The 27,918-nt window shown below is 31.3% G+C and overlaps 1 protein-coding gene and 1 long non-coding RNA gene across 2 annotated transcripts; one reads left to right on the forward strand and one right to left on the reverse strand.

Moving 5' to 3' along the window:
• Nucleotides 1–17,709: 17,709 nt before the first annotated feature.
• Nucleotides 17,710–18,821, reverse strand: LOC145016574 (uncharacterized). The gene is made up of 3 exons (XR_013666242.1): nt 18,534–18,821; nt 18,207–18,257; nt 17,710–18,113 (listed from the first exon to the last, which is right to left on the reverse strand). It is a non-coding gene; the product is annotated as an uncharacterized LOC145016574 (long non-coding RNA).
• A 1,391-nt stretch (nt 18,822–20,212) lies between these two features.
• LOC145015367 (protein trichome birefringence-like 10) lies at nt 20,213–23,272 on the forward strand. Its single transcript, XM_078973833.1, has 4 exons — nt 20,213–21,119; nt 21,708–22,097; nt 22,190–22,348; nt 22,428–23,272. The coding sequence occupies exons 1-4, from the start codon at nt 20,722–20,724 to the stop codon at nt 22,795–22,797; spliced, it is 1,317 nt and encodes a 438-aa protein (XP_078829959.1). The 5' UTR covers nt 20,213–20,721; the 3' UTR covers nt 22,798–23,272.
• The last annotated feature ends 4,646 nt before the right edge of the window (nt 23,273–27,918 follow it).

A 27,918-nucleotide genomic window follows, 5' to 3' on the forward strand; every position in this document is an offset into this window, starting at 1 on the left:
TATCCACACGTAAAGTTGGAAACTTTACGTGTGATTTGTGTCCTAGAAGTCCAGATCTATGAATGGCATGGACTGAAATCGAGTAAATCGGTGTATTTGGTGGATGCATGGCGACGACTCGGCGAGTCGTATAGGTGACTCGGCGAGTCTGGTCGCGAGTCACCGATTTGGTCCCTTCATGATGTGTCGAGTTGAGCTGTGAGTCACAGGGGGTGACTCGGTGAGTTGGGAGCTGAACTCACCCACGTTAGGACTCGGCGAGTCAATGCCCTGACTCGGCGAGTCCAAGGCAATCTTCATAGATCAAGAACAGACTCGGCGAGTTGTTCATACAACTCGGCGAGTCTTAGCATAAAGTGTTCTTCGGATGAAGATGAACTCAACGAGTTGTTCATACAACTCGGCGAGTAGGATGAAGGAGTTGAATGACAGTAAGAAGGTGAACTCGTCGAGTCATAGCCCGACTCGACGAGTAGAACCAGGGACCCATGACAATAGTTTGCTAGGGACTCGGCGAGTGGAGATCCACTCGGCGAGTCGGGTCAACTGAAAGTTGACTCTAGCTTTGGCTTAGAGCTAGACCGGGGGTAAAATAGTCATTTTACCTAAAGGACAGTTAGCAGTGTTTGATTGAGTATGTTGTGGGAATTGCAGCCGGAGGACTCCCGGAGCAACAGCAGTCAGTTAGTTCCCGATCAGTTCAGCAGCTACTTTGAGGTGAGTTACCTTCCAGTAGCGGTGGGTCTAAGGCCACAATGCCGGTCCACCAGTAGGAGACGTATGATAGATGATTGTCTTTGTGAAATCATCTAGGTTTGCTATTACCTGTTATGTTATATGCTATCATGATACGTTATATGCAATAGTAGTAGAGTTCGGTTGTTAGGACCGCTGGGTAGTCAGACACCCCAGAATTATCTGACTGTATGTGATGGTATGCTTGTATGTTGGTCTGTTATGTTATGCGATAGAGGTAGCGGGAGGGGACCAGTCCCCGAGGATCGGTTGTTAGGACCGATGGGTAGTCAGCACCCCAGAATGGCTTGACATGGGTAGTCAGCACCCCAGAATGGCTTGACCCGGGTAAGACGGCACCCCAGAATGGCCGTATGGGTAGGTCGGCACCCCAGAATGGCCGCACCGGGTAGTCAGGCACCCCAGAATAGCCTGGCAGTACGTATGTTATGTGTTTGTATGGTATGTGGTATGTTGGGGGAACTCACTAAGCTTTGTGCTTACGTTTACAGTTTTGTTTTCAGGTACCTCTGCACCGAAGGGGAAGGAGCCGGCGCGGTAGCGGCACGTCATACACACACTCTTCGGTTTCCGCATTTACGAGATTTCCTGGGATTGTACTCTGATATTTTGATGGGATGTATGGTTTGGCCTTTTAGAACATGGTTACGATGTGTTATGGTGTGATCAAACAATGTATTTATTTATTAATGTTTTCTAAAGTAATATTTTAAAATGAAATTTTCGGACGTAAAAATTGGGTCGTTACAAATGGGCTTTGCATAAGGACTTTCAAGATTATGGATTTGGCATTGGGACTAGGCCCAATAAAGAGAAAGGATATGATGGATTGTGTGGACCCTTAGTCAAGACTGTTATTTTGTGTATTGACTTGGTATTTATTATGTGATAGTTTGGGATTTCCGGTGAGACAGCGATCAGAGATTTTTAGTACTTCGGCACTACTTGCGAGGTAAGTTATCCTCACTATACTTAGGGGTCTAAGGCACCAAGGCGGACCCATTGGATATGATATCCTTGCAGTTGGTAGTATGTTAAGTATGAGTTAGTGTTTCATGCTAGTTTCTATGTCAGTTAGGTAGATCTGTAGGACTACCTGTATTATTATGTGATTATTTGTATGTGCATTAGTGGTGTTATATGTCGACATATTATGTGGGTTGGGTTGAGGTTTTATTGCATCGGGCGGTAGCCAACAAACCCTAGAGTATTCTAGATATGAGCTGAGGGCCAGGTGGGGCATGTTAGACTCGTACTAAGGGCTTGGGAGCATTCCAGATACGAGCTGAGGGCCAGGTGGGGGATACCAGACTCATACTGTGGGCTCGATGGCAATCCAGGGGTGAGCTGTGAGCCCAGAAGGCAATCCAGACTCACATTGTGGGCCCAGGGGTAATCCAGTATGTAAAGTTGTGGACCCAGTACAAGCTGTTATTTGTATATGTGTTATGTGCAATGTATCAGTATTTTGGAGGAACTCACTAAGCCTCAGGCTTACAGATTCAGTTTATTGTTTCAGGTACATTAGGTGATCGTGGGAAGGCAAAGGCATGATTGTACATCTCTTCATATTTATGTTTATGTTTATAGGATACTCTGATATTATACATTTTAAAAACAAGTTTTGTAATGATTAATGGTTTTGAAATGTTTTTAAAAGTTTAAATAAGGCATGATTTTTATGGGTGTTACATCATCGATGGATACGTATGGATATAAAAACGCCGAGAATGGAGCTCGTATGAAGAATATACGAATTTTTGAATAATATTAAGTTTTCGTGCACAGATAAGGTGCGCAACGCTCACAGACAGCCCTATGCAAACTGCCCTAAAAACTGCCATGTGTCAGCATCCATATGAAGCTACGTCACACTTCCTCGACAATGTGTGTGACATGCCTCCTAGGAATTCCTATGAATTGAAGCGCATGCCGGCCATTTCACTCACAATATTATCCGATCTCTTTCTCTAGAGAATTTCTATGAAAGTTCCGAAGTTTTAGGGTCTTAAGGGTTGGAAAATCCAACAAATAGAAGTTATCAGGTCAGAGTTCCGCTAGTATAATTTTCGGATTTTTGTGAGGAAAATCTCCGCTAGTCAAGCTACACTTATATCACTTTCAGTGTAACTTATATTTATATTTATAATTGTTATTATGAACCTATAAACAAGATTTATCAGTGATACCAAGACATTAAATTGATTGATCTACTTACGGGAGTGGAGTATAGGCTGGATTTTGTAAGGTGTTTAAAGTGGCATTTCGAAACAGTATACTCTATATACCAAACAGACCCTACCTTATTTATAATCTTACATGGTTATTCCTTACTTTATAGATCTTGATGTAGACATTGGGACTGTTGAGGAATCTAGATTGTCGTTAGTCATGAGGAATATCCTAGGTAACGTCAAAGGTGTAACAGACTGATTTTTACCATAAAATTGTTCATTTTTATAATAATAAGACCACCAATATCATAGGGACCGTGTCATAAAAATCCTAGGTACATCAATACAGTAATCTAATATCAGAGTATCAAAATCATGAAAATCATAAAATCTGCAAGTTTGAGTGTACAATTAAGCCTTCTCCTTTTTGCAATCTTCTGAAGTACCTGAAACACATTTAATCCACAACTATATGCACAAGGCTTAATGAGTTCTTAGAATATTACATACAGCTCAACAATATAAACAATTATAGGTTATCAACAACCCTGTGGATTGGCAATACATTTCAGGGTTATCAGCAGTCCCATGGACTCGCAACAATCCAAGAGATATCAGCAACACAATTTCAAAAATAATATCAGTCAACAAATAAGACCTAGGTAGTCAACATGCATACACTACTACACATGTAATATAGCTAGGAGACTCACCTTGCGAATAACATTTAGAACTAAAGCAGGTATCATACATGATAGACAGGTGCAACAAGATACTTAACAACAGTAGAAACATACCCCTTTCAGCCTACACCCTTAAACCCCAACTTGAACCAAAACTTAACCATGGTACAAAATTCAACCCTGGTCAAAAAGTCAATATTGGTCAACTCCAGGCTGCCATCACGTCGTGACCAAAAACATATCACGTTGTGACCAGTGAAAGACAAAATAGTTGTGACCAACTAATCTCATGGCATGACATGCTAATGCTCACGTTATGAGAACTTATCTGGATAGTTTTGAGCATTAAGCTCTTAATCCCTTAGGCTACTCTTTGAGGCTTTCTAGAGGTTCTTCCCCAACCCTAGAGACTATAAAATTCATGGATTTTCAGTCATGTAATTCCAATGCATGACTTGGACACTAGTTAGGTCAATAAGAAGGAAAATGGGATCAAGACTCATGATTGGAGTCTAGAACCAACACCAAACCTCATATATTTGAAACATATCCTAGAGAAAATGCCCCTATGATCCATAAAGTTGCTAACTTTATGGATCTCATGCATGCTATCCCACCAAAATATGAAAAGAGAAGCATAAAACTTAGATCTAGCATGCATAAGAGATAAATGCAATAGATTTAGGACTTATAAAGGTCTAAAAGCACTATAAGATGAATAGGTAGATGCTTGATGGCCAAAAGGATGCACCCACCAAGTCTTATTTTCTTCTAAGAGCCAAAAACCACCAAAATAGCTTTAAAGATCAACAATGGGGGCTAAGAACAATTTGGGTAGGAATGAAGTGATGGAGGCTGAGGGTGTGAAAACCTAGCCTCCCACTTCTCTTAAATAGGGATAAAAACATGGGATTATGGTTTTACCTGATCTCACATCGTGAGCCTTAAAATGGCCACATGTCTCAGACTGAATTCACATCGTGAGACCCTATCTATCACATCGTGACCTTCAAGCTTCGGGTTTTTCATTCTTTATTATCCTAAACATTGAAAAATCGAATACCTATAATTAATGTTACAAAGGGAAACGTCAATGTGCTAGGTGAAACGTTGCTTAAATTTCTAAGACATAGTTACTTTCAACTTACACATAGATATGAAGATCTTTATATGCTATATGTGCTTTTTATCTTTGTTCTTGATATACATGCTATATGTAATAATATTATATGATGTTACTGTATAAATTACTTTATCATATTTAAACTGGAATTGGGTTGTAAAAGGGTTTGGGAAGATAAAATAAGAGTGAGAGGCCAAACATTGTACTATATGTACTATCGAGACCAACCATCTAACAGAGTATATATGATAACCACTGACTATTCTAGGTAACCCACTGGAAAGCTAGCAGGTTCAACACTTGTAGGGGTAATGATCATACTTTTTAGGTGTTGGGATTAAAACCGTGATTGTGATTTGATGAACAAGATGCGAAAAATAAGAACAAACACAATAAAGAAGATATGTCAAATGATCACTCGATTTATTCAATATATGAAGAATAAATTACACTTTCAGAATAGACTAAAGAATCTAACTCTACATAAGAAACCTCACAATGTTTGGCGGCTACATTTTGCCTATCTTAACACTAATTATGAATAATACATGACTATTTATAGGGAAAAGACAAGTCTTGGGTTTTTAACCTACACTTAATTAAGGGAGTCCATTGCCATAATCCATGGAGTACTTTGAAATCCAACATTAGGGAAAAATGAAAGTTGTTTATTTGGGTACTCTATCCCCCTCAGGGTTGCCTTATTGACACATATTGTTACCGATTCCCCGAAGCAGTATTGTCTACTCACAAAGATCATGTAGGGTAGGTATCTCCAGATTAACATTTTATATTAGAGAGGGAGAATAACATAAATAAGTAATCGGGTTAATTTTTTTTTTTGAGAAAAATAAATAATATTATTTTAGGTTGAAAAACCTATGTGCTCACGAGGTTCCCATGTCCGACCCACTCAGTTTCTTTTTACCATAGGTAGTGGTATGAAGGTATAATCCACTGAGAGGTTCTAGGAGTCTAGGCTATTAGCACAATAAGTTAATGTAACGCATGTAAAGACTATATTCATGCTTATGTTTTGTATAAGTTATGACATCCCAAGTTTTAATAATCACTAGAAATTATTTTTTCGTAAATACTTTTATTAGACAAATTCTACACTTATAAAGAATAATCTATTTTAAAATAAGCATAAATAAAATGTTTTTTCGGATCGTGAAATTGGGGGATGTCACACTTCTTCATTCTCTGAATCCCGATTGTTTAGGGGCGGTGGGACCTCAACTGAAACGACATGTGTTTGACTGTTTTCCACTTTTCTAGTTTTAAGTTTTTCGATTTCCATTATCTAATTATCTTCTAGTTTTGAGTTTTCATGTTTTCTATTATCTCCTCATCTGTGATTGTGATAGATTAAGACCTCGTACTTTTGTGCACCTTATCATATCTATTTAAAGAGAAAATTATTACCAAATGTCACATACATAACACACCTCATCTGATAATTATTATTTCTTGATTCTAGTTGGAGCGGACTTAACTTTCACATACATAATGCACTCTATTCAAATGTCACATACATAATGCATATTCGCTACATTGATTCATGCATATACATTGATTCTAGTTGGACTCGATTTATTTATTTATTTATTCTTTCAGTTTTAGATATTTATGGTTGGAACTTGGAACACATTTGGATTTTTAGTTTTGAGTTTTCATTATCTTCTATACTCAAGGTTGTCAAGAACTCAAGTATCGCCAACTCATTGTGTCAAGCAGGCAAGCAACAGGTTTTTCCATCAATCCATAATCCATTACTTCCATTTACTATTTGTTCATTTGTAGTTGTCTTGTGATTATTATTATTAATCAAATAATCAATAATCATGTCTAAAAGGAAATACGAATCAAGGGCTTTATAAAAAGAAAAGAAAAATACAAGAAGTTTTCATAGAATAACAGAAAATATCATTCTTATCATTTTTACCTACAAACAAAACTATTGATAATGAATAAGAACAAACGAATCTTAATAATAATATTCATGAACAAACTAATATTGAAATCTAAAGAAATCTACAGAAAAATCTCAAATTTTTGGAAAAAAATTTAAAAAAATCATAATTTTTTTTAAAAGAAAAATCTCATTATTTTGAGAAAATCATATAATTTATCATTTGTTGTTTAAATATATAAAAAAAAAAAAAGAACTTTTTGTTAATTTGGACAAAATGTTAAATAATATGGACTCTTTTGTTCAAAAAAAACTTTAAGAATTTATTGAAACTTTTCCCAAAAATTTGAGATTTTTCTACGGATTTCCTTGAAATTATCATAATAAATAAAAATCATTTTTTTCCAAATGTCATATTCTCGTTGAATTTGACATATATCATTTACTAAGATTTTTTGATTTATTGTTTATCTAATTATCATTCTACGGTTTTTTTCATTTTATTAAATTTTACATGTCTTAATTGTTATAAATATAATAATAAATCTCCCTCTCCTAATAAAAAAGAACTGTAATATGTCACATGCCTCTATTCTACCATTACATATTGACACATGGTACACTTCTAAAAAATTCTTTTATTTCCCAAAAAAGAAAATAATAAATCCACAATTGTATTAAAAGAGTACTTTTAATTCCTCTATATATATGTCCCCTTTCTTTGGAAACAATATCAACGGGGTTCATTTTTTTAAAATACAAATCCTACCATTTTTTGAAATTTCTTTAATTTATCTATTTCAAAATCATAAATCGAGAATTATTAATAGTGACCCCGAAATTATATAAAAATACTCGAAATACATTCAAAAGCTTTTGTGGTAACAAAAGAAAATGCCATTAATTTTTGAAATTCAAATCCTATTTTATTTTGAATTTTAAAATTATTAAAATAATAACATTTTAAATCTTTCAGGATGTCAGTTAATCCCAAAATACAAATCCTATCTTATTTAAAATTTTGAATTAATTTCATTGCTTTTTTTTTATTTTTATGGTTATTCATTTTTTTGTCCATACAAAATATTTAATTACATCAACCGTGGTTTTTATAGATTTTAACATAATACATATCAATTTAATCAATGCAAGTTTCCGTTTAATTTTTAAGTTTTCTTAATTTAATCTAATTATTTCGTTTGCTTGTTTATTTAAATTATTTGTTTGAATAAAAAAAAAATCAAAATAACAAATTGAACATTATATTTTAATAACTCTATATATATATATATATATATATATATATATATATATATATATATATTAGTTATAAATTCAAAATTTCTACGGTGTTGTTTGTTTTTTTCTGAAGCAAAATGTTTGCAGTCTGCGGACCACATCTGTAGACATCTGCAGTAGAAGAGGTGGACCAAACGTCTGCAGTCTGAAAAAAGAAGACTGTTTGTTTTTTTTAACATCTGCGGGCTATTAAAATAAACTGAAATCTAAATAAGATGATTTTTTTAAACTTTAAAGTGATTTTTTAATATTTTTATAACTTTGTTAAAAATAATTAACAAATTTTGAACAACTTTTATGTATTATTATATAAAAAATAAAAATAAAAATGGTATGAATTAACGTATATATTTGATAAAAAACAACAACTTTGGTTGCAACGTTATAACTAAACATTATAATTAGTGATAAAAATTTTGATTCATAAATGGATGGAAATAAATTTCGATTTTTTTCAGTTAAATCCATTAAAAACGTATCATAAATATGTTCTCGAGAAATTGACGATATTGTACTAAATAATGTTTTATAAAATTTGGCAAAAAAATATAAGAATATATTATGATTTTTTTTTTATATTTCTATAAACAACTCCAAACGACTATTATTGTAATAAAATTTTTATTTATAAATTTGTTAAAAAGATCATTTTTGTAACGTCGAACGTTTTTTTTTTTTTTTTTTTAAGTTTTATAATTTTTTTTTCAAACTGTTTATCATTAATAAAGTTAGAAAAATTATATATTAAAAAAAACTTAAAAAAAGTAAAGATATATATGCTTTTTTTTAGACTAGAAGATGTCTGAAGATATTAGAAGACTCTAGTCCACATCTGCCCCAAGAAGAGGGCGCGCAAACATTTTTAGGTCTACAGTCTACAAAAAATCAAACAGTCTGCGAAAGCTAATGTCTACGCGTGGTCTGCGCAGCGCAGACAGAAGAGGTCACGCAGATCTGCAGACAAAAAACAAATACCACCTAATTTTGTTGATCTTTTTTTTTTTTTAATAATAAACACGTGTAGTACACAAATATGATAATTAGTTGATAGTGAACAAACAAATATCGAAAATGATAACGAACAAATTAATATTGAAAATAATAAAGAACAACTTAATATTGAAAATTATAAAGAACAAACTAATATTGAGTATAGTAAATGTCAAACCCGGATAAATGAGGAGAATTTTTAAAAGAGTAAATTACGCGAATGGTCCCTATAGTTTGGGTTAATTTGCACGTTTGGTCCCTAACTTATTTTTTTAACTCGGAAGGTTCCTACTATTTGTTATTATTACACATTTGGTCCCTATTATTTGTTTTAGTTACGCGTTTGGTCCCTATCTTACGTAAAAAGATAATTATTTAAATAGAGAAAAATGATAGAGTAGGTAAGGTAATGAGAGAGGATGAGATTGAAGGTGTATTTATTTAAATAAATTAAAAAATCAAGGGAAAAGTAGACTTTTTATGTAAGACATGGACCAAGCGTGTAACAAAAACAAGCAGTATGGACCTTCCGAGTTAGATTAAAATAAGTTAGGGACCAAACGCGCAAGTTACCCTAGACCATAGGGATCATTCGTGTAATTTACCCTTTTTAAAATTAAATATAGTAAATACCAAAATGCCCAAAATTTAAAGCCTCCAAATTGATTGATGCCCCTTCTCCTTTAGTTTGTTATTGTTTATAATTTGTTCTTATTAAATTAATAATAAGCAGACTTGAATATGCTAATGCTATCTGTATTGTATTATTTTTATAGGTTGGTAGAACCGTAGAAGTATAACGATTCTATCATTATTTTTGTATTATTTTGAAATGCGATTTGAGTTTCGTATGTCAACAAGAATATCGAATTTCATTGACATTTCAAGATACATTATACTATTATTTCTCATTTTCATTAGTCAACGAATTAAATGAATTACGACCGGTAGTTTCTTCTTTATTTCCGTGTTCGATAAAAAATAAATAAATAATTGATCAATGATAGAGTCAAAGTTAACAATTATAGATATGAGATGGTTCAAAAATGAAAAATGAGACTTATAAATTGGAGCCAAACAAAGGCTTCCATCAAAATATAATCGTAACGCATGAACAATGATTTTAACTAATAATTATTTTCATTAGTTCATGTCTATAACTATTTTACGTCGTATTTAAAACCAATTCAATCTTTAATGTATGATTTAATATTGTTAGATATGGGTTTTCAATGCAGGGGAGATGTTAAGATGACGGATTTTCACGCCGTAGCCATTCCTGGGAACACCGCCCTCTTAACACCTCGTTTGAGGATGATGAAATTGCAACGGAAACCACGCCGGGTCGAGGAGAGTCTATTTTTTTATAAATATTTTAACCTATAAATATTGATGTATCGTGAGTTGTGACTAACTATCGTTTCTTATGAAAGAAAATAAAGGAGTAAATTTCACGAAAGGTCCCTATGGTTTAGCGTAATTTGTACGTTTGACCATTAAATTATTTTTTTAATTCGAAAGGTCTCTATTGTTTGATTTTGTTACGCATTTGGTCCCTATCTTACCTAAAACTACTACTTTGCCCTGAATTTTTTTATTTATTTAAATAAACACACCCCCAACCCCGCCACCCTCATCTTACCTTACTCACCCCATCATTTTTTTCTATTTAAATAATAGTTTTTTTAGGCAAGATAAGGATCAAGCGCGTAACAAAAACAAACAGTAGGGACCTTCAGAGTTAAAAAAATAAGTTAGAGACCGAACGTATAAATTACCCCAAACGATACGGACCATTCGTGTAATTTACTCAAAATAAAATGATATGAAGAATGATATACCAATTTGGTTCACAGTAATGTAAAATATATGACTAATAATCATACCCACGAAACGTAATTCAACCTAATTTGTGGCTCTTCAATTCAAACTTAAAGGTTTTTTTATTACATATGATTCATAACCCAGCTTACTCCCAGATCCTAACCAAAGTCCATCGCTCCGTGTGTGTCTTTCTCGTACTAAACATTTATTTTTAAAAAAATTAGACATACTTTTAATATGAATTCGGTTAAAACTCATTTAACAGTTTACTAACTTTTTTGTTTTAATTTTGCTTTCATTTTTTTTTTATAATTTATAGTTGTTCATTTTAAATTTTTTATTCCAAACTTTTACTTTAGTTTACAACTGTCTTTTATATATATATATATATATATATATATATATATATATATATATATATATATATATATATATATATATATATATATATATATATATATATATATATGTTCAAGTTCATTTGAGACCATTTTAATTTTATGAGACCGTGAGACCATTCTAAAAATAATTTTAAAATGCAAAATAAATGAAAAAATCCAAAAATATTTTTTTTAAATATTATTTTCGGAACTTGAATTAACTAAAACATATATAAAAAAATTTAAAAAAAAATTAAAAAAATCCGTTTTTTTTTTTTGAAAAATACGTGAAATATTCTAAATAGAATATTACACTGACATATTCTAAAAAATAATTTTAAAATGCAAAATAAATGGAAAAATCTAAAAATTATTTTTTTAAATATTATTTTCGGAATTTGAATTAACTAAAAAATAAATAAATAAATAAATAAATAATTCTATTTTTTTTTAAAATACGTGAAATATTCTAAATAGAATATTACACTGGACATATTCTAAAAATAATTTTAAAATGCAAAATAAATGGAAAAATCAAAAAATTCTTTTTTTAAATATTATTTTCGGAACATGAATTAACTAAAAAAAATAAAAAAATACGTCTCACGGTCTCACAAAATATAGGTGATCTCAAATGAACCTAACCCTATATATATATATATATATATATATATATATATATATATATATATATATATATATATATATATATATATATATATATATATATAGAGAGAGAGAGAGAGAGAGAGAGAGAGAGAGAAAAGTAGGCTCATGCGAAAATATAAATATATTGCGAAAACGCAAAAATAGATTTTATCTTATAAAAATCAAACAAATGTAGTATAAAAAAATAAATTTATTACTAATAAATTAAAGATAATAAGTTTGTATTGGATGTGTTACGGTAATATAGATTTATAGACGGTTTTAATACATTTTTTTCCACGTCCTTAATCATTTTTAAATTCATGTTTTCATAAAAAAAATGTTAAAAATTATACTTTGCTAATATGAAACAATTTCTCATCTATCATCGATTATCATCATGTATTTCAAAGTTTAGATGAATTATTTTCCACAATATAATGTTGAGGTGACACAATATTATAGTTTTTTTCTTATTTTTACGTTTTCGCAAATTATTTGCATTTTCGCATAAACCCTCCCCTATATATATAAGTAAATTCAAATAAAAACAGTAAATAATAGAAAAAACGTAAAAATATTATGTTTATATTATTATTCTGCAACGAAGTTTGATTATTCGTATATTTATTATAATGTTATTATTCTATTATAAATTTATGTGTGTATATTTTTGTAGTAAATTCTAATTTTGGTTTTAACACGTGAGTATTCATTTATTCAATGTTAAATAATAACATAAAATTGTGCATATAGAATTCATTGCAAAATAATAACATAAAAATAATGTTTTTACGTTTTCATAATATTTATGGTTTTTATTTTAACTATTATATATATATATATATATATATATATATATATATATATATATATATATATATATATATATATATATATATATATATATATATATATATATATATATATATGGGAAAAGTGAATATACCCTTCAGGGTATATAAACTTAGGTACCCAAACTCACCATAGTACGTCGTTTTGTATCATATATATACATTGTAATTGTCTAATTTCTTATAATTCAACTTGTAACTTGATTTCATTCAAAAAAAATTTATAAATTTCACATTTATTTTCTTTTTACATAATTTTCACTTTGAACTATAATATATATAGCCTAATTGATGTTCGTCGAAAAGATGTAATGTAAGAGTAAGATAATAATGAAATTTTGAAAATCTTTAAAGTAAATCAAGTTAAGGATTCAGGTTGAAGAACATTATAATAAATATATCAAACAAAACGACGTATTATGGTTAGTTTTGGTACCTAAGCTTATATACCTTTAAGGGTATATTCACTTTTCCCTATATATATAATTTTTGGCATATGAACGGGTGTGTGTAGGGGGGAGGGGGGTATTATTGATATATATATATATATATATATATATATATATATATATATATATATATATATATATATATATATATAATTTTTCGCATATGAACGGGTGTGTGTAGGGGGGTATTGTTGTTGATGGATGAGGAGAAAGACCAAGTAAAGAGCAACATAAATGAGTTTTGGAAGCTTCTTATTGTACATGTGAAAACCATATCAAACAATTTAATTGGATAACCCACCTTTCCTCTAGCAAATGGGTCCAAAGCAAATCATTCAATATGTTTACACATTTATATATAAAATAAATATGTTTGACCGTTGAATAAAACATTATTTTTAATGACCAATTCAAAAGAGGAAACATTTTGCACGAAACTTGTGAAACAAAGGATATAACATGTTAAGAGTAAAAAAAATTATTACTTATTTTATATTAAAGAAAAATAAGAAATTTGATCATAATATTATGTAACAGAATAAATAAAGTTTTATACAACAAACATATCAAATTAAGAATGAATGACAAAACTTATAGTACATGGCAGAATAAGTAAATCTAATTAATCATCTTTCAAAAAATAAACAAAATTATAAAAAATATCAAACCTAACCATCAATTTTTGAGAGAGTATATGAGAACCGAATATAACATTAAATCACCAAATCATTTTAGATTTTAGTAGTTACAAATTGTATCTTTCTGTTAATGTTGTCAAAATTATGATCAAACATAAGATCATTTTCAAGTTTACAAGATTATGATTCTAAAACCCCACAAAAACTGACATAAAAAGATAATTAATCATGCATATATATATATATACACTATGTGTTAGACCTGTATATTATACGGGTTGATTTAAAAAATAATTAAACTTAAAATATATAAAAATGAAATATTTTTTAATATAGAACTTTAAAATAAGAAAGAAAGAAACGTATTTATTATAATTTAATATTATATTTATGATTTTTAATAATTTACATATATAAATATATGATTTTAATTAAAAATTAAAACAAACAAAAAATTGACAAGTGGATAATATTTATTTCAAAATTACCACAAAATGAAAAGTGTCAAAACTCATGAGAGATTGAATAGTGGTAAAAAAAACCTTCATTTATTAAGAATGATATATATATATATATATATATATATATATATATATATATATATATATATATATATATATATATATATGTTAAGATTCATTTTAGACTATTTTAATTTTGTGAGACCAAATCTAAAAATAATTTTAAAATGCAAAATAAATGAAAAAAATCCAAAAATTCTTTTTTTAAATATTATTTTTGAAGTTTGAATTAACTAAACAAAATAAAAAAAATCTAGTTTTTTTTTTAAATACGTGAAATATTCTAATAAAATATTACCCTGACATATTCTAAAAAATAATTTTAAAATGCAAAATAAATGGAAAAATCTAAAAATTCTTTTTTTAAAATATTATTTTCGGAACTTGAATTAACAAAAAAAATAAAAAATAAATAAAAAAAATCCCGTTTTTTTTTTTTTTTTGAAAAATACATGAAATATTGTAATATATATAAAATGAATGTTAACATATATATATATATATATATATATATATATATATATATATATATATATATATATATATATATATATATATATATATATATATAGATGAGGAGAAAGACTAATCAAACCATAACATAAATGAGTTTTAGGAGCTTCTTATTGAACATGTAAAAACCATATCAAACAATTTAATTGGTTAGCCGACCTTTCCTATCACAAATGGGTCCAAAGCAAATCATTCAATATATTGACACGTTTATATATAAAATATAACTAGACGAAATCCTGCGCGTTGCGCATCGAAGACTAAAAATGTATTGTTAAAATATTAAAAAATATATGTTTAAAATGGTTATGTTATTGACATTAACTTTAAGATAATATTTTTTCACTAATATATATATATATATATATATATATATATATATATATATATATATATATATATATATATATATATATAAAATCTCTATTATTTTGAGCAATAATATTCATTGAAATCAACAGCCGTTTATTTCAGCAAAGTAAGGACGAACTTACTGTGCTAGTACGCCAAACACCCACTCTTGAGGCAACCATCTGTGTTGCTAAGTCTGTCGAAGAAATGATCAAAGATAGGATCGCCAACAAGGTTAGAGTTGGCAAGAAGAGAAAATTTGAGGTGTTTATTTCAACAAAGTAATGACGAACTAATGGGCCCAATAAAGCCTAAAATGGCCTAAAAGCCCAAACATGTGACTAATGGGCCTAATGAAACCCTAATGGGCCTAAAGAACCTTAATTGGTCAAAGGACCTAGCTATTGGGCCTATTAGGCTAAGATGGGGTTGGAAACCCTAATTAGGGTTTAGAAAACCCTAATAGTGGATTTTTTGGGCTTGGACTTATTGGGACCACATCGAAATTATTTAATGAATTTAAAATATTAATAATCATAGCAAATTAACCTAAGGCCATGTGGGACTTAATGGATTAAGTCCTTTATGGGTTAAGTATGAAAACTTAACCCTAATCATCATTTTATGTGAAAACCCTAATTCCACTTGGGCCTTGAGTTGGGCCTTTCCATTGAGCTTTGGTAACTGGATTATTAATGGGCCATCCAAGAGCAAGCAAATGGACTAGAATAATTAATGGGCTTTGAGGTAAGGCTTATATGAGGAGTTTGACCTAATTTGGAAAATTAGGCCATAGATGGGTCATAGTTTGGACCTTAATGATTATATGATATTAGGCCATTAGAATGTCAAATGTTGGACTGGACTAAATGGATGAGCCTTTGATTAAGACCATGTAAAGGTTTGTGCCCAATTTGGAAAATTGGGCCATATGTTGGGCTTTGACTCATAATTGACTTTTGGGCCTTTGGATTGGGCCTTGGGCTTTAATAAAGCTAAGTTAGGGGTAAAGTAGTATTTACCCCCAAGTATGTATTTATGGTTATGTGTTGGGACCCAATTATTAATTGGGTGATGTTTTGACATTGACAGTTCGGGAATCTATCATTTAACAGCTGGGATTACGTCTGCGGGACTTCAGGAGTGTGAGGTGACTAACCTTCCAGTAGCGGTGGGACTACAACCATAATGTCAGCCCACCAGTAGGATTTGTATGTTAGATGATTGTCTTTGTGATATTTATCTAGGTTGCTGCTACCTGTTATGTTTATGTGCTAGCATAATATGATGTTATGTGATAGTGGTAGTAGGGGTGAAATAGTCACAGGTTACCGGTCGATAGGACCGAAAGGGTATATTAGTACCCAACTATGCTAGACAGATTATGATATATGTGATATGATATTATGTGGTAGTAGTAGGGGTGAAATAGTCCCCGGTTACCGGTCGACAAGACCTAAGGGTAGGCCAACACCCAGATATGGTAGACAGTATGTGATTTATATGTTTATGCTATGCTTTTATGTGGTATTGGTAGGGGTGAAATAGTCCCCGGTTACCGGTTGAAAGATACCGAATGGGAGACAAGCTCCCGGTTACCAGTTGAAAGATACCGAAGGGGTAGGTCGGGCACCCATATATGCCTGACATGGGGTAGGTTGAGCACCTTGGTATGCTCAGCAAGGTAGGTCGGCCACCCATATATGCCTGACATGGGGTAGGTTGAGCACCCCGATATGCTCAACAGGGTAGGTCGGGCACCCATATATGTCTGACAATATGTCATTGTATGGTATATGGTATAATGGGGGAACTCACTAAGGTTCATGCTTACGGTTTATAGTTTTGGTTTAAGGTGCTCATTTTTAAAGGAAAGGAGTCGGCTTGATCGCAACACATCACACTATGGTTTTTTGCACATGAGATCTTTGGGATTACACTCTGATATTGTTTTATGATAACATGTTTTGATTATTTCTACTTTGGTTTTGACATGACATAATATTATGAATGTTTTATTATACTGTTGGTTTTATAATAACGTATTTAAAAATGAAATTTTTAGCATGTATTTTTTGGATGTTACAAATAAGAGCTAAAATGGACAAGAGCTCAAAAGATCAAGGTTTTACAAGATATACCTTGATTTGGGATGTTACACGCTAATTATTATTTATTTTTGTTCTAACACATCATTTTTCACTCATTTTCATTTTAACAGAATATGACCCAATAAAAATTTGGACAAAAATAAGAATAATAATAATAAAGTGTATAATAACCTTATAGATGATTTAATTAGTGAGAATTTGTGTTAATAACAATAGTTATATAAGATTGAATGTATTTATATTATCAAACAACATATTTTTCTTTATCATTCTCATAGCATTCGATATTAGCATAATAATTAGTTAGAATACTTGAACCTAATTCTCTCTCTCTCTCTCTCTCTCTCTCTCTATATATATATATATATATATATATATATATATATATATATATATATCGGGGTCAAGGGATTAACAGGTTAAACGGAGATTAATCGGAGACCATTAATTATTGAAAAATTAATAAAAAAATAATAAATATAACATTAATCCTAAGACTATAACATTTATAAATATAAAATTATATCAATTAAAAAATATATTAAGATAACATTATAACATGAAACTATTATTACACATCTAAATAACCTTAAACAAATATGGGCTTTATGAGTTGGAAAACTAGTGCATCACCATCAACTAGTTTATGAACTTCAACAAATGTTTTCCATACTCCACTACGTCCTGTTTTCTTAGTGAGGTACTTTGTTGAACTTACCAACCAAAACCCACTTGAAACATGAGATATAAGCGTTGGTTTTAAGAAGCTAGAAAAATCAGGCTGCAATTTGGACTATAGTTCTTTTGCTCTTTCTGAAGTATACTGTATATCTTCATAAGACGCGTACAATCGATTTGATAAATCCCTTACTTTAATGTCATAACTGATGAATACATAACTCAAATAGTCAGGAACATGAATATGATTACTAAGTTATTTATATTTATAAAAACCAGACAAGAAAAAAAAAGTTCACCTTCTGCGCATTCCCAAGGTTCAACAAGGATCGGTCATAGCATTTCAAGAACTATCAGTTAATAATTGGTATATAACATGACAGATTAAACAGATTAGAACTGTAAATTTGAACTGGAAACATATTAGATTAAAAAAAATGCTTAAACAGACTCTAGAAATTGGTAGACGAGGAACAGAAGAAGGAGACTAATTTGAAATAATTTCTAGAAAATGCTTAAACAGATTCTAAAAAAACCATTAAACCTATTTTTTTCCCCAAATAATTTCTAGAAATTGCAATACGTACAGCAAATAGAAGAATGAGAAGTGGAGACTGGAGACTAACCTGAAGGAGAAGTCGGAGGATGAACAGAAGACGCTAGACGAGGAGCGGAACGCGTCGGAGCCTCACACAAAAGCTTCATCAGAAGACGACGAACTTCAGACGTTACCGGTGTGCTTCAGACGAACTTTAGATAAGGAAGACGGCGGTGTCGCGAACAGAGAAGAAGATAACGATGTCATGAATAGAGAAGAACATGGCGGCGTTTGTTCGTTCCTTCTTTAAGTCCGATAGAGAGAATTTCAAAACAAAAAAAAATTGAATGCGATGGAATGGGGTAATCGGAAGGAACCTTACCTTCAATTTTTTCAATTTGACATTTTAGCCCCTGAAAGTTTTTAATTTGTGTTGATCATCGTTGACCGATTAGAGCGCCTAGACCCGCCTAGCTGCTATAATCTCCGGCTTTGACCAATATCGACCACATCTGATTAGCTATAATCGTAATCAATCGAGGACCGCCAAGTGTCTAGGCGTCGATTAATCGGCCGCCTAGGCTGATATTTGCAACACTGATATATATATATATATATATATATATATATATATATATATATATATATATATATATATATATATATATATATATATATATATATATATATATATATGAGTAAAGTGAATATACCTAACAACCTTATATAAGCTTAGGTACCTAACCACATCATACTACGTAATTTTGTATCATATCTGCATTGTAATCACCCAAAGTTCTTAAAATTCAACCTCATAACTTGATTGCTTCCAAAATCTTTGGACTTTTACCATTATATTCTTTCAAATGACGTCTTTCTATCGGAGACCTCCTGGTGGGCTTATATACTACCGTTACAAATCAAATGGTATAGGAGGAATATAATGGTGAATCTTTGAAAATCTTGGAAGTAAATCAAGTTAAGGGTTGAAGTTTAAGAACCTTAGATAATTGCAATGGAAATATAATGCAAAACGATGTAGTATAATGTGGTTAGGTACCTAAGCTTATATAAGGTTGTTAGGTATATTCACTTTACCCTATATATATATATATATATATATATATATATATATATATATATATATATATATATATATTAATTATGAAAAATATTACTATAATTAAATTAAACATACATTTATTACGAAGATTATTAATGCATTTTATATTTTATTATTGTAATATTTTTATAATTAATGTATTTTACATTTAATTATGATAATATTTGTCATTAATTAATGTTTTTTTTATATGTGTTATTAGGATACATATTAGAAAATCATATATATATATATATGTTCTGGTTTTGGCGGTAGCGGTTCCAAAAAAATGAGAACCGAAACCGCATAAGGCAGTTACAGTTTCGGTCCGGTGACGGTTTTAGTTTTAAAAGTTGGTGCCGTTGCTCGTATGCCTAATTGGATCGATTTTATAGAAAACATGGTAACATCCAATTGTGAACACCTTGATCAGGGATCAAAACTGTAAATTTTAAAAACCACAAAGATACGAACTATTAATATTTCAAAATTTAGAATGAAAATGAAAATTTGAAAAAACCATAGACCGTTTCTGTAATTTACATGCAATTTTTAATGGTATTTACAAATACCCTAGATTTCAGTTTGATATTATGCCATAGGACAATTGTCGACATTTATGATTAAGCACCAATTGCGCGGAGACTCTTCAAAATTATTCCCACTATTCCCTCTCCCCACTAAACCCCACGAAATCCACCTCCGACAACATCTCTCTCCACTTTCTCAAGTCAAAAATTGCTTTCTTTGAACATTTCCCATTTTTCTTGATTCTTTATATGTTTGCAATAATTCACATAATTACAGGTTACAGGTTCATCACTAATCATCAAGAGGATTGATTATATATTATAAAGAAAAAAAATGAAGAAAACACACACTAGGGTGTGAAAACCATGAATGTTTGTCTCTCCTCCATTGGCCCCACCCATCTAATTCTGTCCTTTCTTTTCTCCATTCTCTTTCTCTCTCCTCCCAAAACAAAAGCCCCACCTCTCTCTTCGTTCCATTGCAAATTCCCTTTGATAACAGTTAACCAGTGTGTTGCTGGTCTTTATTTCGCTCTTATAAGAAATCCCCTTTTGAGTTTTGCCAATCCAAAACCCAAATAGACATATACCCTTCTTTTCAAACTCAGTTTTTGTTCTAGACTCCGAAAAAGGGTCCGAATAAAATGACCCATTTGGAATTGTTGAAGAAGTTCAAGAAATTGAAGCCTTCTGAACTTGGCTGTTTCTGCATCAGTCTTTGCTTCATCGTGTGCCTCTTTTTCTTGGATTATCGGTCCTTGAGCAAAGGGTTCAGGGTTCGTGGGCACCATGGGTTGGGTCTGTGGTCTGGGTTAAGTGCGTCTAGTTCTTCGAGACGAGATCTTTCTGGGTTTCTTGAAATGGGTCATGGTGAAAACTGTAACATATTTGATGGTAATTGGGTGTGGGACGAGAGTTATCCACTTTATGATTCTAAAGATTGTCTGTTATTAGATGATGGTTTTAGGTGTTCTGAAAATGGAAGAGTTGATAGTTTCTACACCAAGTGGCGATGGCAACCCAAAGATTGTAACTTACCCAGGTTCTAATTTCTATCTATCTATCTATCTCTGACTCTACTGTGTCTTTTTGTGTGAAAAAATAATCGGGTGTTATTCAATTTTAAGTTATAATTAGCTGGCGTGATTTAGATGATGGTTCAAGTTCATTTTTGCAAATTTTAGGTTTTTTCATCACATATGTTAATCGGGTGTGTTTGTATATGCAGTTTCTTTAACCATCTACTGCTAAGGGGAAGAATTAGATTAAAATAATCGGTTGCTTATTGTTTAAGCCTTAACTTGATGACGAGATACTAATCAATTGAATTGAATTAGCCTTTATAAACGTGGTACATGAGATAATGGTTGGACATGTTTTTGAGGTTGAAGTTGTGTGTGCTATAACCGAGGGTATATAAGTAATTGTACCTAGACTAGACTTTTTTGTAATCATTTTCATTGCCGCTACAATCCACCCTAAAATAATCATAAACATAACAACATCCAAGCACCAGATTAATAAGGAAGTTGATGGAGATTTTGTGTTTTTGGGTGATGATTTTGAATCTTCCAAATGGATTTTTGTTGATTTGATGATTCAGTGTATGAATTTCTGGTTTTGAATACAGATTCGATGCAAAAACTATGTTGGAAAGGCTAAGAAACCGAAGGCTAGCATTCGTTGGTGATTCGATCGGGAGAAATCAATGGGAATCCCTTCTGTGTTTGTTATCTTCTGCTGTTACAAACGCATCTTCAATATATGAAGTCAACGGGAGACCAATCACGAAACACATGGGGTTTTTGGTGTTCAAATTTTTGGATTTCAATTGCACAATCGAGTATTACAGAGCTCCATATCTGGTGTTACAGAGCAGACCACCTCCTGGATCACCAAAACAGGTGAGAACCACTTTGAAGCTTGATAAAATGGATTGGAGTGCTGCAAAATGGAAAAACGCGGATGTGATTGTATTCAACAGTGGCCATTGGTGGAATATTGAGAAAACTACACGCGAGTAAGACCCTGTTTCTTGTCTAAGTCTTGTCATGATGTTTATTTAAAAATTACGTATTTGGGAAAATAACGTGACAAATTTGAAATTTGTAGGGGGTGCTACTATCAAGAATCCGGAGATGTGAAAATGAACATGACCATAGAAACCGCATACAAAAAATCGATTGAAACGGTTTTGAATTTTATTAGTAAAGAAGTAGACACGAACAAGACACAAGTCGTCTTCCGGGGGTTTTCTCCGGTGCATTTCAGGTTCATTTTCATTTTCATTTTCATTTTCCTTGAAAAACTTTATTATAAGATTTTTGGTTAATGCTTAACTTACTTTTAGGGGCGGTGATTGGAAATCCGGTGGTAGCTGCCACCTCGAGACACTGCCGGACTTGAGTTCATCCCCGGCTTCATCGGGCACCATGTTTTTCACAAATATTTTCGGTTCGGTGTTATCGGAACACAAACACGGGAATGAGTCATTAGAGTTATTGAATGTGACATACATGTCATCAAAGCGAAAAGATGGTCATGCATCTCTATATTATTTGGGCCCAAAATACGGTGGACCCGCACCTTTACGTAAGCAAGACTGCAGCCATTGGTGCTTACCTGGTGTCCCGGATTCTTGGAACGAGCTTCTCTATGCAGTCTTTCTCAAACGAGAATACTCCCTTGCTGGGAATTTCACCACCCCGTCTTTGATATGATCAATGGTGGGGAAACCAATGTTGCCTCTTATGAATTTAAAAATCGAAGCTTTGAGGTGATAGTGAAATGGGCTTGCGGAGGAGGCAGTGGACATGGCGGTTTCTGATTGCCGGTGGCAGGATTCTATGATGAAGATTGTGGTGGTGGTTGAATGGGCTGAGACGAGCGGTTGAAGGCGGAATTGTTTTTGGGATTCAGTGCAAATTGCATTGATGAGAAGATTGATGTGTAAAGAACTAAAGATTGAGGGGGAGATTTTTGAATATACATAGTGGGGGGGCGGGTAAATACCGAAATTGAATTGAATAACAAAATATATAATATACATAGTTGGGGGCAATATTTGGGTGTTTTGTAAATGTGGGGGACTCGTTTGCAATTTAATGTTTTTTTTTTTTTACTGTAAAGGACTAAAGGTACAACTTATATTTGCATGCAGTACGAACCGAAAGTTATAAAATTAAGTTCACGTGACATGTAACCTTTTTTGGAGGATGGTTAGGCCGTTTCGATTGGGCCAAAACATGTTTTAACTTTTTAGGGAAATTTTTTGGGAAAAAAAACAAGAAGTTCGATAGTCGATAATGACTAGTGAGGTGCTAGAACATTTTGTCCTTTTCTGTAAACGGCTAGTTTAAATATTTACCAATTAATCATCACCCATAATCAAGAAGAAGGGGGATTATAATAAGGTAACATGTATAAAATATTTCATGAGTTTATAAGTGTGCTTCAAACGTAGTTTCCTAAGAAAATGACTTATAAGAATATGTTTACTAGATATTAGCTAAAATAATGAACAATTGAGTATTTATTCGCTGCTCAGATAAAAGTCTCAAGTTCAAACTTTGTGGGTTTCAATTGATGTATGACAAACATAAATTCGTAATGTAGTTGTAAAAGAAAGTCTTTATTATCATTGTAAAAAACAAACCGTTTCCCCCAAACCTTACAAAATCAGGGAGTCACAATAGATGATGGAAAACTCATCTTATGTAAAAATATGTATTTTTTGAGTTGATATTTTTTGAATAAATTATATAAGATTAATGGTAAAATGTGTACAAAAAGTTTAATGGTAAAATGTACACAAAAAAAAGTTTAATGGTATAATGTGTATAAAAAATAGTTTAATGATATAATGTGTACATAATATACAATAAAATCCACGTCAGCAGCCACATGGTATGCCACGTAGCATGTTACGTGGATGGTGACTTACTATTACCAGTAACATAATGGTATTTTTTGAACAAAGGTGAAGTTTAATGATCATATGTGTACAAAAACTATAGTTGATTGGTGATATGTGTACAAAAATAAAATTGAATGATATTTTTATACAAGTCTAATACTTTGTTACCCTTACAAATCATTTTCTCTTACAACAAATTTGTGTTGAAAGAATATTATGCACTTGTGAGTTTTGGTTGTTAACAATCATGTAGAAAATGCCTTTACAGATAAGTGCGAATAAAGTGTTCTAAGATAAAATTTGGATATTGTCCAAAAGTTTTCAAGGAATTTCAAAATCAAAGTTTTTTATTTTATTTTTATTTATTTATTTATTTATTTGTCTGTTTTTAGTGGAAAAGTTGATATTACTATTTTTTTATATATTTATTTTGGTATTTAAATAATTAAAAAAATAAAATTTCTCTCTCTCTCTCTCTCTCTCTCTCTCTCTCTCTATATATATATATATATATATATATATATATATATATATATATATATATATATATATATATATATATATATATATATATATATATATATATATATATATATAAAGATTAGGTACTAAAGATTACGGTTAATGGATTCACGATTAATACTTTAAGATGTAAATTCAAGATCGACACAATAGGGTTTAGTGTTTAGGGTTTAGGATTTAGGGTTTAGGGTTTAGGGTTTATGGTTTAGGTTTAAGGTTTAGGGTTTAGGGTTTACTAATGTTCACTTGGGTGAAGTAATAAACGATAATGGAGGAAAGAAAACGGAGTTGGTAAAACGATAATGAAAGAAAGAAATGTTATGGAGAATGATATATTTACCAAGTGAAACCAAACCGGGTATATTTAGCAAGTTAAAACGACATATTTTAGAGGTTTAGTACCTAAGCTTAGGTGGGGTTGTAATGTATATATATATATATATATATATATATATATATATATATATATATATATATATATATATATATATATATATATATATATATAGGTAAGTGCAAAAGTCAACATTCCTTTTAGGTTTTGACACAACATTAATTTCCACCACAAACCCTTGAATAAATATTCAACTAGGGATAAGATAGTCCCATGAAGGCACTTGGCACATCCATCATCATAAGCCAATAATCACCTGAAACTAAGTAGTCATAATGGCTGATTCATACCATTATATCTAGCCTAGCCTAGCCATGGTGGAGCTGGACTTATAATCATCCCATGTGTTAAATTACCATTACACATGAAAAAAAATAAAACATGATTTATAACCTTTTATTTAAAGCATTATAGAATACATATAACAATTGTTAAGAATTACATTTATTGTTAAAGAATAAAACTAAAAAACTTTCAAATTGGGAAAAAAAACATCAAAAACTAACAAATACACTAATTCATTCTAAAAGAATAATGTTGCTAAGAAACACTTTTAATTTTGTTAGACCGTTTTTCAAGCATCAACTTCTTCAAGCATCAACTTCTGTGAAAACAAATCCAATGGTAGTTTAGAATCCAATAATGCATTAGCAAATGATAAATAAAAAACTATATTCCTTTAGAAAAATAAGTGGACTTGTTAACTGCACCAAAACCAATAACCAAAAATTGTAGAACATGTATAATCAATGAGAAAAAATCCATATTCCTTTCCAACAGAATTAGAATTCGTGTTTACATTCCGATAAAATTTGAATTTGTGATTCTACTCCGATAGAATTGGAATGGTAAAAAATAAACAAACCGATTTAATGTTTTTAGAACATCAGAAGAGCATCTAGAAATGGATAAATATATTGATAACTTTTCCTTTAATTTGATAGATATTACCTTTTATGAATAAAATATATTGATCTAGAACTTCTATTACTTCTATTAGATAACTTTTAACCACTTGGACAAACTCAATTGGGTAATTCGAAATTTTAAATAAAATACTAAAAGTAGATATAACTTGATCGCAAACAAAAAAAGATCCAAGCTTTGTTCATCAAGTTCTTGACCCATGAAGAAATAACAACAACCACATCATACCCAGCAGAAATTGCACTAATGCTGACCAAGAATCTGTCAAAAAAACACAAAATCTCATAAAATAAACAAAATATTTCAAGAAATCTTGATGGGTGTAATTTGAAACATGTGAAAGAGATGGATAATTACTTGAGACCCTTGATATTACTGAACTCTATTTTGCCATACATTTTGTTATTCTTATGATTGGTCAAAGTCAACCACATAGAACCAAGACTTAGAGGAACCACAAACAACCTTAACGAGGAATCTATAACTTTAAGGGTATTCACATTTTCACCAAGAATCATCATTTTGAATCCAAGAAAAACCAACTTCCAATTTGCAGCAATAAACAGAAGTTAAAGGGGTACAAAAAACAACTTTCTTTTGGGATGAAACTGTCTGCAAGATCAAATTGTGAATGGATAAAAAAAAATGGGAATTTAGGGTTTTCTTTGGACTAAAGAATCATGACTTGAGGTTGGTTAACAGTGCAGAAAAATGATCAAGCTTTGGTTTTTTTACCTGTCGTTGATCGGGACTGCCAAAACAAGGGGGAAACACTGGGATTGTCGAGCAAACACTACCAAGACCCCTATTTGATTCCTTGTTCTAACCGAGAACTTTTCTGACTTCTTCATCTAACCCTCCCTGCTTCGCACTTCAAAGCCACAGAGGACGAAAGCAGGCTCGCTGCTTCGCCCCACGTCCTTCTTCGATCTAGACGACCATCGGAGCACGTCGTTCGGTATTTTCAATTATATTCGTCCTCCAACTTCCTCTTCAGGCTCCTTCTACTGGATTTAGTAGGTTGTTCATGGCGTCTCCGATTCTCCGCCATGAGAGATTGAATGTAGGGGTAAATTGGGGAAAGAGAAGTTACGTTTTACAAAAGGAGTGTGTGAAAGTGAAAATGAAATGGGTGTGGGTGGATTGAGTGTGTGTTTTGCGTGTGACTGGAATCGAGAGAAGGAGAGGGTAAGGTGGCGGCCGGTGGTGGGAGGCATAAGGATGGAGGTGACGGCTGGAGATGGTTTGATTAGGGATACGGTGGTTTTAAAAAGCCTAGTAGTTGAAGTCAATGGTTACCATAATTATAGGATATTATTTATGGAAACTAATTATCAAATTACATATTTACTTTTATTTATTTATTTATTTATTTATTTATTTATTTATTTTTATTTTAAATTTTATTTGGCTCACATTTATGCATACAATAACACAATACTTACTTAAAAGTAAAACATTTGAACCTATCTCTCTCTATATATCTCTCTCTCTCTCTCTATATATATATATATATATATATATATATATATATATATATATATATATATATATATATATATATATATATGGAAAATAACTCTTGAGGGTAATCAACTTTTGCGTTTGTACTCATTTGGTCCCTTTCCTTCTTTTTTGTATTCAATATACCATCGAACTTGTTGTTTGCATTCACCATAACCCTTTTGATCGGCTTTTGACTTGTGACAGCCGGTCAAAGGGTTATAATGAACACAAACAACAAGTTCGATGGTACATTGAGTATAAAAAAAAGGAAAAGGACAAATTGAGAACGAACTCAATAGTTGGTTACCCTCATGAGTCATTTTCCCCGAAAAGTTAAATGAAATTAAGTAGCAAAATTATCAAAGACTGCAACCTTCTTTGGCTATAATGTATCTGAAGAGCGTTTCAAAGGGGTAATCTTATTAAAACATGGTCTATGTTATGCTTACTGTGGTTAGCTGTCAACATCTCTCATCAAAAGGATATGATTGTGTATAAGAGGTATATTTATCAGCATAAACGTTTACCTCAAGGTATATAATGATGATGTGTCTACAAAAGCATCATGATATTGTA

This window comes from Lactuca saligna, chromosome 9 (assembly GCF_052625555.1).
Source record: "Lactuca saligna cultivar CGN05327 chromosome 9, ASM5262555v1, whole genome shotgun sequence".
NCBI lineage: Eukaryota > Viridiplantae > Streptophyta > Magnoliopsida > Asterales > Asteraceae > Lactuca > Lactuca saligna.

Coding starts and splice junctions, on each gene's coding strand:
- LOC145015367 (XM_078973833.1), top strand. CDS start 20,722: ATGACCCATTTGGAATTGTTGAAGAAGTTCAAGAAATTGAAGCCTTCT. Junction 21,120..21,707: donor AAAGATTGTAACTTACCCAG/GTTCTAATTTCT, acceptor TTTTGAATACAG/ATTCGATGCAAAAACTATGT. Junction 22,349..22,427: donor TTTTCTCCGGTGCATTTCAG/GTTCATTTTCAT, acceptor ACTTACTTTTAG/GGGCGGTGATTGGAAATCCG.